Here is an 11,862-nt window from a genome sequence, read left to right as displayed (position 1 = left end):
GTTCAGAGCCTTGAACCTTGCTCTTTTATTCCCTTTTAAAAAAAAAACTGTTTGTTTTACTTCAAGGATCAATGTCTCACTCACTTTTAAAGACTCCATAACATTTCTCTAGGTTCCTGTAGCTCAAGAAACAATATTCTTAACTTCAATATCAAATATGTACTGTTTATTCATATATTCAGAATTAAAGATAGTGCCACCACATCAAATTAACTCGAAAAAATCATAATATATAACTCAAGTCTCATGCATTTTACTATTTTTTTTCTTTTTTCTTTTGATTTTTCAAGCTCAATTAAGTTTTAGTATGTTTTAGTGCAAAATTCATCTTTTGGATGCTACATTGAGTTTTTTGTATTTTTTCTATGATTTTAGGGGATTTTCAGGCAAAATTGGAAAAGTCTTTCTCAGAGACGAAGAAAGGATAGCAGATGTTGTCAATCCTAATCTCAGTGTACTCCAACGAACATATTTTGAATTATAAAGATCCAATTGATGCGGTCTTAATGGCATTGGAAAGCTAACTTTCAGAGCTTTCCAGCAATATATAATAGTCTATACTTCTTTTCCAGAATGATTGCCAACACTGGCGTTGAACGTCCACATCTAGAACGTCCAAGAAGGACCAACCTCCCAAGTTGAATGCCCAAAACTAGCGTTCAACGCTAGCCAGGGATCAAAAGGCAATAAACTCATCCCCTAGTGGGTGTTCAACACCCACTTCCCAAAATGGACGCCAAGCCTTGGCTGAAGCAAAATACCAAAGTGGGCCCAAAGTGGATTTTAGCACTCCTTAATTTAACTAGTCTTACCTTTGTAACTTTTAAATTTAAATTAACATCTTTTAGGGTTAGCATCTCCAATTTAAAGAGGAGATCACTTAGGCTTAAAGAGGAATCATTCGATCACTAAACATTATTTTCGTTTTCTCTGTAATTTATGAGTAACTAAACCTCCTGGTTAAGGTTAGGAGCTCTGCTTATCTCTATGGATTAATATCATTACTTTCTCTATTTTAATATATGTCTGATTCTATTCTATGATCTATTCAAGTTCTTCATCTAAATGAATCTGGGGTAGAACGGAAGTATAATCCTCTTTTCTACACGAGTTCTTTTGAGTCCTTGACCGGATAGTATTAAACTACAACGTGAGAATACATCTCCTAGACCAACAAGTTATCTAGGATAATTGGGATATGTGACATATAATCCGGTTAGTTATGGGCAATTGAGGTTTCTGTGGTGCTAAACTAGTTTTCTGAACTTCACCCTCTAATCCAGAAGATTCGACCTTGTCTGTGACATTTTGAGTAGGATTGGGGGAGATTAATTCATTGAACGGATAGGTTTTAATCACTTATAGTTTTCCATAGAATGAACCATTCATTGTTAAAATAGTTGGTAAGACATGTTAATCCGGAAAGGTAAACATCTCCGAGACCTTAACTGTTCTCTCATTACCGTTTTCTTTACTGCTTTACTTGTTATTATTTTATGCGAATTCAACAAACAACCACTCTTTTCTATTTGCCCGACTGGTCCAGCAAGATTACTATTGCTTGCTCAATCCAACAATCCTCGTGGGATCGATCTTCACTCACCTGAGGTATTACTTGGATCACCCGGTGTACTTGCCGGTGAAGTTGTGCGAGTTCAATTTTCGCGCACCAAGTTTTTGGCGCCGTTGCCGGGGATTGTTCGTGATTGCCAACTACCGGTTGTCTTGTTGCTTAGATCAAGTACTTTTTACTGGTCTTTTCTTTTAACTGTGTTTATTACTATATTTTCAAACCTTCTTTGTTTTCTTTTCTTATTTTTTTTTTAAAAATTCATCTTAGTCATCTTTTTCTCTTTTTCAGTTTTTGTTTCAAATTTTATGTTTGGTGTCCTTTAGTTTTGGTTAATTTTTCTTTTCTTCTTGATTTTTGAAAATTGATCTTGTTTTCTTTCTTCTTGTTCGAATTTTCTTTGTTATTTTCTCTTTTTTGATTTCAAATTTTTTAAGTTTGTTGTCTTTTAGTGTTTCTCTTTCTATTTTTTTTTGAATTCAGTGTTAGTTGATTTCAAAATTTTCAAGTTTGATGTTTTTCTAGTGTTTGTCTTTTCTTTTTAAAATTTTTGAAAATATTGCTTCTTTTTCTTATCTTGGTTTAAAATTTTAAGTTTGGGGTCCTGTCAGTAATCTTGTTGTTTAAATTTTATTTTCTTATTTTCTTTGATCTTTATCATATTTTTTTCTTTAATCTTTTAAAATCTTGTTATCTTATCTTTATTTTAAATTCAAAATTTAAAAATTTTAGTTTGTCTTTAGTCTTTCTTTCTTTTAATTGTGAATTTCAAAATTTTTCTTTAATCTTTTCGAAAATCTTCAATAGCTTTTCTATCTTTATTTTTTAAATCTTTTTAATTAATTGTTTGAGTTATCTTATTTTGTCTTTAAGTTTTGTATAGTCTTTCTTTCTTTCAAATTTTAATTTCAAAATCTTTTTAAACTTTATCTTGCTTTTTTCTCTTGATTCTTTCATTCTAGTTTTTTTGAATTTCAAAATCTTTAATTGACTTTTTCAAAAATTGTATCTTAAATTTTGAATCTTGTTTTATCTTGTTTTAATTTTAAATAGTTTGGTGTCTATTTGCCTCTTCTTTCTCTTTTTCAAAAATCTTTAACTTCTTTCTCTTTCTTTATTTTCGAAAATTCTTTAAACTGAAGACACCTTTGTTTTTGAAGTTTCTTTACTTTATCTCATTTGATTTCTTTATTAGAGTTTCTCATAGGGAGCCCTCTTTACTCTGACATAGAGACTCTTTTTTCTTATTTTCTTGTTTTATTTTTTCTTGTTTATGAGCAAGAACAGGGATAGAAAAGCCCTTCTTGATCCTTATCCTGAACCTGAGAGAACCTTAAGGCGGCGTTTGCAACAAGCTTAAGCTAGCAGAGCTGTAAGGAACCTCATAGACTCTCTAAAGAAAGAAGCTGCAGGTACAACTATGGCAGCCAACCCATACGCAGGAGGAGACGCAAGAAAAATCCTTGGCTCTTATACTACACTCATATATGACTTCTATGAGCACAGCATCTCCATTCCTGCCATTGGTACAAATAACTTTAAGCTTAAGCCTCAATTGGTCACTCTAGTGCAATAGAATTGCCAGTTTCATGGACTCCCACAAGAAGACCCCAATAAGTTCATATCTGATTTCTCACAAATCTGTGATACTGTCAAGACCAATGGAGTAAACCCAAAGGTTTACAAGCTCATGCTCTTCTCTTTTGCTATAAGGGATAGATCAAGGTTGTGGCTGGATTCTTAGCCAAAAGAGAGCTTGGACACATGGGAGAAGGTGGTCAATGGATTTTTGACCAAGTTCTTTCCAGCTCAGAAGTTGAGTAAGCTTAGGGTGAAAGTCCAAACTTTTAGACAGAAAGAGGGAGAGTTCATCTATGAAGCTTGGGAGAGGTACAAGCAGTTGATCAAAAGATGCCCTGCTGACATGATCTCAGAGTGGACCATGTTATAGATCTTCTATGACGGCATCTCTGAAATGTCCATGATGTTATTGGACCACTCTGCTGGTGGCTCACTCCACATAAAGAAGACGCATGAGGAGGCATAGGAACTAATAGACATGGTTGCCAATAACCAATATATGTACACTTCTAAGAGGAACCCTGTGACCAATGGGGTGGCTCAGAAGAGAGGAGTCATGGAGGTGGACACACTGGACGCCATCTTGGCTCAGAACAAGCTCATGTCCCAACAGATCAACATGATCTCCCAGCACTTGAGTAGGGTGCAAAACTCGGCTACCAACTATCAAGAGGCAGCGTATGAGGGAGACATTGATGACACTGCCTGGACTACCATGGAGGAGCTGAACTACATGGAAAACCTCTCCAGAAACTCCAATAATAATCCCTATTTGAATACTTTTAATCAGGGATGGAGGAACCACCCAAACATTGGGTGGAGAGATTAGTAGAGGGCTCATCAAGGATTCAACAATAATCAAGGTGGAACAAACCAAAGCAAGTTCAATAATAGACCATTCCAACCTTTACAGCAGCAAATGGAGACGCCCACACAGAGTCTCTTTGACCTGGCTACTATAGTCTCTAACCTCTCCAAGACCACTCACAGATTTATGGTATAGAATCTAGGTTATCCATTCGGAATTTGAAGATATAAGTAGGTCAGCTGAGCAAGAGGATACTAGAGACTCCCTCCAACACTTTTCCAAGTAACACTGAGGTGAACCTAAAGGAAGAGTGCAAGGTCCTCACAATGGAAGCTGAAACCGAACCAAAGGAGGAGCCTGCTACTGAGGAACTGAAGAAGATCAAGGCTCAGGAGGAGACTGAGAGTATCACCATGCACGCTCCCATGAAGATGGAAGAGCTTGAAGCACAACCCGCTCCAAACATACAAGAGGAGCCTGAGGATGAGCAACTTGCTCAACTTTTGGCAGTTCTCAGGAAGCTGCAAGTCAATATCACTTTTGCAGAGGTGTTGGAGAAGAAATCCCCCCATATGGCCTATCTGAAAACTGCTATCTCTGACAAGACGGCTCTGAAAGGAGATGAGACTGTGGTACTGACTAAGAAATGTAGTACCTTAGTCCAAAAGAAGGTGCCTCCAAAGATGCCAGATCCCGGAAGCTTCCTTATTCCCTATACTATATGGACCATCACGTTTGAGAAGGCATTGTGCGACTTTGGCTCCAACACTAATCTTAAGCCTCTCTTTGTAATGAAGAAGCTGGGCAACCAAGGGGTGCATTCCACCAGGATCTCACTAGAGATGGTAGATAAGTCCCTGAAACTGGCATATGGCATGGTAGAAAACGTTCTTGTAAAGGTTGAAGACCTTTACCTCCCTGCGGACTTCATGATACTTGACACTAGAGAGGACAAGGACAACTCCATCATCCTTGGAAGGCCTTTCCTAGCTATTCCAAAGGCTTTGATTGATGTGGAAAAGGGAGAGATGATTCTGAGGGTTTGGGAAGATCATATCCTGTTCAAGATTCCCAACCCTCACTCTCTCTTAGATAAAAGAGGCACCAAGAAGAAGGTACCCAAGGGCTAGAGGAACAAGAAAATCCCAACTGAAGACTTCTCACCTGGCATGCGAGTTATATTCACTAGAAGTCTAGTCGTTCCATGATGCACGAATCCCCACACTTTCGTACAGCTGTACCAGCAAGTGCACTGTGTCGTCCAAGTAATATCTGAGGAGTCAAGGTCAATCCCATGAGATTAAAATTAGTAATAAGAATATAGTTGAGGATTGGAGTTGCTTTGCCGTTCTGAGTTAACTCTGGTATTACTCTCTTCTTTGCTTGTGAGTGATTTTTTCAATGGCAGGTTGTATGTGATCAACGCCATTGCCCGTGGTCATTGATCTTCTCTGCTCAAGATCAAACGCCATTGCCCGTGGTCATCCAATCTGACAGAAGGTGAAGCTCTAGCAAGTCATTCTCTTGGCGATCCTACTCAAAATGCCACAGACAAGGTCAAATCTTCTGGATCAGAGAATGCTGCTTCTTTGGATTCTAGCCTATACCACAGAGGCCCTAATTTCCTCGAAAATTGGCTGAACTGGTGTTTCGAGAAGTCCCCAACAAAGTCATCGATTAGCCGTTTGAGAGATGTATAAACATAGCTGTTGGTTCACGCTTTCCAGCCACGTATTCACACGAACCCAAGTAGACGCGGGTGTTTATCAGGCACGCTTGTCTTAGTATGATGAACAGAGCTGATTGTCATTGATCATCCTATTCACCAAGTTGAAGAACGAAAACATGTCATAGAATTAAATCAAACATGGATCGAAGAGAAACAGTAATACTTTTATTAATTCATAGGACTCAGCAGGGCTCCTCCCCTCAACCTAGGAGGTTTAGAAACTCATACTAAAAAAAAATACAAAGTAAATGAAAATATGCTGAATGATGGACGAAGGTAATGTACCAATAAAATACATCTTATCCCTTAAATATTAAACTAATGACTAGTAAGGGTAAAACAGTCTATTTAGTACTAAAATCCACTTCTGGAGCCCACTTGGTGACTGTTTGGGTTGAGCATTGATAAGATCCACATGTTATGAGGTCTTTAGGGCATGAAACGCTGGCTAGGGGGTCCTCTCTAGGCGTATGGATGCTGGGCTCTGCTCTATGGGCGTTGGACGCCTAGAAGGGGCAGGAAGCTAGCGTTAGACGCCAGTTTTGGGCCTTCTAATCCGAAGTAAAGTATAGACTATTACACATTGCTGGAAAGCTCTAAAAATCAGATTTCCGTAGCCGTTAAGAATGCTCCATTTGGACTTTTTTAGCTCCAGAAAAGCTCTTCTGAGTGTAAGAAGGTCAGATCTGGAAAACATCTGCAGTGCTTTCTCTATCTCTGGATGAGACTTTTGCTCCAGCTCCTCAATTTCAGCCAGAAAATACCTGAAATTGCACAAAAACACAAAAACTCAAAGTAGAATCCAAAAATGTGAATTTAACACTAAAACCTATAAAAACTTAATAAAAACTAAACAAAATATTAATTAAAATTATATGAAAATGATGCTAAAAAGCGTATAAAATATCCGCTCTTCATTCCACATATTGTGATCAAGATTGTATCTCTAGAGCACGTTGAATTAATCCATCAGAGCACAGGAAGAAGGTTCACCATGAGGAGCGAAGATCTAAGCCCCTATCAACCTCCGTAACAGAGCTATCCGTCAAGCTAATGACAGTAAAGAAGCGCTTGTAGGGAGACAACCCAACCATATGTATAGTATTTCTATTTTCCTTCTTTTTGGTCATTTTAGTTTGCTTTCATATTATATTATTTTCTATTGATTTCTATAGTTTTCCCTTGCCTTTTATCATTTGTGATCATTTGTAGCACTTAGAAGATTAGCAGAAATGCTTAGGAGTGAAAATAGAACACCTTAGAGGTACCCCTTACTTGCGATGAACGCCAGGACTGGCACACAGTGCCAGAAAGGGAAGGAGAGCTGGGAGTTCAACACCCATTAAGGAGCAGCTCTGGACCATTTTTTTGGTCCCCATTGGGCGTTAAATGCCAAAACCTGGCATTGAACACCCCACCAACTCAAAAAAAAAGGTGTCCATCTCTGGCGTTGAACGCCCAAACCTAGCGTTGAACGCCCAGGGGGGCAGGACTATTCGAATTTGAAGTTTCATAAGTTTGTAGGTCCCACAGAATCTCCACCTACCCCACCTTTCATTCACTGATTTCTTTTTCTCTCCTACTTTTTCATCCTTGATTTTCACACCCTACTTTTCCTCTTCCTAATACACACTCATCAATACAAAATCTCAAATCCTATCAATTCCTTTTCCCATCAACCCCACCCACTTCAAATTCAAACTTCCCCGATCCACGTCTTTCCGTCCCATATGACCGAACCATAACCCCTCCACCCACTATAAATACCCCCTCATTCCATCCTTCAAACACACAAATTCCATACTCTTCCCCTCTTTCACCAAAGCCTTCATACACTTCCCTTTTTCCATCTTCATCCCCACAAGGTCGAAGCCTCTTTACTCTCTCCCTTCTATCTTTTTCTTTATTCTTCCACTATTTTCCTTTTCTTTTGTTACTATTTGCTCGAGGACGAAGTTTGGTGTTAGAAAGCTCCACTTTTGCTTTCTAGTCCTAATCTCCATGGAACCATAAATTGGAAAATCTCTATGATGTGGTAAGGTATAAAAAGGTGATTCTCGAGGTCCCCTTGAGGCCCAAGGAAGATGAGTATCCAGAGATCCAACAAAAAATTTGGAGAATAGATTGGGAAATTCTGGCCAATCCCATTTCAGCAGTTGGAACATTAATGGTGCAAAAGTTCTTTGCCAATGCCTGGGTCACCAAGAAGCATGACACTAGTATGAACTCGGTACCTAAAAACTAGTGCACCATGGTTAGAGAGAAAATCGTACATTTTAGCCCCAAAAGTGTGAGATTGGTACTACAATTGTCAAGGATGCAAGGTGACCCACACTCTTACACATGAAGGGTCAACTCTGACCAAAGGCTGGAGTAAGTGCTTGCAGATATATATGTGGATGGTGCTCAATGGAGGAGGGATGAACAAGGAAAAGCCTACCAACTGAGTAGGCTTGACCTGAAGCCTGTGGTAAGAGGATGGTTGGAGCTTATCCAACGCTCTATCATCCCCACAAGTAACCGATTTGAGGTTACAATAGAGAGGCTAGTGATGATTCATTCTATCATGCTCGGGAATGAGGTGGAGGTGCACGAGGTGATTCCTCAAGAGATCTACAAGGTAGCTGAGAAGGCCTCCACCAAAGCAAAGCTAGTGTTCCCTCACCTTATTTATTGCCTATGAAATTTAACTGGAATTTGCATAGGAGGAGATACCCTCATTGAGATGGATAAACCTATCACAAAAAAGATGATGGAGCATGTCAGGGAGCCTACACACGGACCACAGTATGAGCCTATTCAGCCACCTCCACCTGAGATCCCAGAGATGCCTCAAGAAATTTACTTTCCTTCCCAAGACTATTAGGACCAATTGACTACATCTCTAGGAGAGCTAACTTCATCTATGGATCAGTTGAAGATAGAGCATCAAGATCATTATGTCATCCTCTATTAGATAAGGGAGGATCATAGGATCATGAGGGAGGAACAGCTGAGACAGGGATGAGACATTGAGGAGCCAAATGCTCCAAAGGATTCCTCGGAGGGAGCAACAGCCGCCATTACTGTGGTGGTTTAGTTTCATTATCTCTTTGCTTATTTTATTTCTTTTTTCATTGTACTTTATCTTATTGTCTATTTTCTTTTCTAGTGCATGATCACATTCAGTATTCTGCTCTTTTTAGCATTATTTTCTTTTCTTTGTGTCGGTTTAAGATGTCTTATGTATCCCTTATCAAGCTTAAAAGAAAAATTTATTGAAAAGAGAAGCAGTGAATTACACAAGGTTTCGAGTTATAGCATGAGTTATTCCAATTGCTTTGATGTGGTGGCCTTATCTTTATTTTCTGAATGTATGAATTAACTGTGCATATTTGATATTGACGTTAAGCATATTGGCTCTTGAAGAACCGTGAATTTAGAGAAGTATTATTGATTCTCTGAAAAATAAAAAAGATTGATTCTTGAAGCAAAAGAAATATCCAAACAAAAAAAAATAAAAATAAAAAGAAAATGAAAAATAAAATCAAGAAAAAGATCTAAGGCTTTGAGCATCAATGGTTAGAAGGGTCAAAATTGGCCTAAAAAGCTCAAATGAGTTGCTAACCCTAACTATATGATTGTGGTGTGAAGGTGTCAAGAAAACCTTAAGACTAAGCATTTAAAGTTATGATCTAATGCAATAAAGAGTACGCTTAAGAACTCTGAGCACCACTCTCTAAGAATTTAAGCAAAGCTAAATTCGAATCCAAAGGGTTCCCCGAGTTAAGTGCTTGTGACGTTTATGTATCATGTGGTAATACTTGAAAACAAAACGTTTAGAGTCATGGCTAGGCTCAAAGGTGCAAAGCACCAAAAGAAAAAGCTGTGTTCAAGAATCAAGAAAAACCAAAAGAAGAGAATCAATAATATCATCCGGATTCTAGTTCCAAGGGATGCCAATATTTCTGAGCTTCAAAGGAAAGTGAGATGCCAAAGCTGTTCAGAAATAAAGTGTTAATAGCCCCATTCAATAATTGGAACTGGGCTTCGTTGACAACTCTAAAACCTAATGTATTTTTCTCTTCTTGTTAGTCCTATCTTGTTTTTGGTTGCTTGAGGACAAGCAACAGTTTAAGTTTGGTGTTGTGATAAGTGAATATCTTATACCATTTTCACCTCATTTTCTAGTTGTTTTTAGTTATCTTTTATTAATTTTTAGTATGTTTTAGTGAAAAATTCATCTTTTGGATGCTACCTTCAGTTTTTGTGTTTTTTCTATAATTTTTGGGGATTTTTGGGCGAAATTGGCAAAGTCTTGCTCAGAGACGAAGAAAGGATAGCAGATGTTGTCAATCCTAACCTCAATGGACTCCAACAAGTATATTTTGAGCTACAAAGGTCCAATTGATGCGATCACAATGGTGTTGGAAAGTTAACTTCCAGAAGTATTTAGCAATATATAATAGTCTATACTTCTCTTCCAGAAGGATTACCAACACTAGCGTTGAACGTCCACATCTGGAGTTCAATGCCCAAGAAGGACCAACCTCCCAAGTTGAACGCCAAGTTGGAATCATTCGATCCTTAGTGGGCATTCAATGCCCACTTCCCAAGTTGGATGCCAAGCCTTGACTGAAGCAAACACCAAAGTGGATTTTAGCGATCCTTAGTTTACCTAGTCTTACCTTTGTAACTTTTAAATTTAAATTAACATCTTTTAGGGTTAGCATCTCCTATTTAAAGAGGAGATCACTTAGGATTAAAGAGGAATCATTCGATCACTAAACATTATTTTTGTTTTCTCTATAAAGTATGAGTAACTAAACCTCCTGGTTAAGGTTAGGAGCTCTGCTTATCTCCATGGATTAATATCATACTTTTTCTATTTTAATATATCTTTGATTCTATTCTATGATGTATTTTCATTTTTCATCTAAATGAATCTGGTTGTGGAACGGAAGTATGACCCTCTTTTCTACATGAGTTCTTACGAGTCTTTGATAGAATAGTAATGAACTACAGCTTGAGAATACATCTCGTAGACCAAAAAGTTATCTGGGCTAATTGGAATATGTGGCATATAATCTGGTTAGTTATGGGTAATTGAGGTTTCTGTGGTGTTAAACTAGTTTTCTGAACTTCACCCTCGGATCTGGAAGATTCGACCTTGTCTGTGGCATTTTGAGTAGGAGTAGGGGAGATTAATTCACTGAACGGAGGGTTTTAATCACTTACAATTTCCCATAGAGTGAATCATTTATTGTAAAATAGTTGGTAAGACATTTTAATCCAGAAAGATAAACATCTCTGAGACCTTAACTGTTCTCTCATTGTTGTTTTCTTTACTGCTTTACTTATTATTATTTTTTGCAAATTCAGCAAACAACAACTCTTTTCTATTTTCCTGACTAAGTTCTTCAAGATAACTATTACTTACTAAATCCAACAATCCTCGTGGGATCGACCCTCACTCACCTGAGGTATTACTTGGACGACCCGGCGCACTTGCCGGTGAAGTTGTGCAAGTTCAAATTTCGCACAGCATCGGTCAATGTCAATAGGGGTATCGCCATCAATGCGGACTCGGGCCTCAGCACACGGGTGAAAGAAGAGGTGAGGAAAGGCCAATCTCCCAGAGGTGGAGACCTTCTTGGCTATGCGGTACAGCTCTTGAGGGATCACACAGTGTACCTCTACCTCATTACCGAGCATGATGCAATGAATCATCATTGCTCGGTCCACTGTAACCTCAGATCTATTACTCGTAGGGATGAAGGAGCACTAAATAAACTCCAACCAACCTCAAGAAACTGGCCTTAGGTTGTTGATGAGCGGATAATTTATACGCTTTTTGGCATTGTTTTTAGTATGTTTTTAGTATGTTTTAGTTAGTTATTAGTATATTTTTATTAGTTTTTAGTTAAAATTCACTTTTCTGGACTTTACTATGAGTTTGTGTGTTTTTCTGTGATTTCAGGTATTTTTTGGCTGAAATTGAGGGACTTGAGCAAAAATCTGATTCAGAGGCTGAAAAGGACTGCAGATGCTGTTAGATTCTGACCTCCCTGCACTCGAAGTAGATTTTCTGGAGCTACAGAAGCCCAATTGGCGCGATCTCAACGGCGTTGGAAAGTAGACATCCTGGGCTTTCCAGAAATATATATTAGTCCATACTTTGCCCGAGATTTGATG

At 38.3% G+C, this 11,862-nt stretch overlaps 1 protein-coding gene and 1 non-coding gene across 2 annotated transcripts; one reads left to right on the top strand and one right to left on the bottom strand.

The window, feature by feature from the left end:
* Positions 1-3,392: 3,392 nt before the first annotated feature.
* Positions 3,393-3,496, bottom strand: LOC127742262 (small nucleolar RNA R71). The gene has a single exon (XR_008003450.1). It is a non-coding gene; the product is annotated as a small nucleolar RNA R71 (small nucleolar RNA).
* Positions 3,497-4,285: 789 nt separating this feature from the next.
* Positions 4,286-5,089, top strand: LOC107465551 (uncharacterized). Its single transcript, XM_016084529.1, has one exon. The coding sequence runs from the start codon at positions 4,286-4,288 to the stop codon at positions 5,087-5,089; it is 804 nt and encodes a 267-aa protein (XP_015940015.1).
* Positions 5,090-11,862: the final 6,773 nt, after the last annotated feature.

Source organism: Arachis duranensis, chromosome 9 (assembly GCF_000817695.3).
Source record: "Arachis duranensis cultivar V14167 chromosome 9, aradu.V14167.gnm2.J7QH, whole genome shotgun sequence".
NCBI classification, from domain to species: Eukaryota; Viridiplantae; Streptophyta; class Magnoliopsida; order Fabales; family Fabaceae; genus Arachis; species Arachis duranensis.
This window is presented reverse-complemented; position numbering and strand designations above follow the sequence as displayed.

Excerpts from the sequence above, each read along its gene's own strand:
- LOC107465551 (XM_016084529.1), top strand. The coding sequence starts at position 4,286 with ATGGAAGCTGAAACCGAACCAAAGGAGGAGCCTGCTACTGAGGAACTG.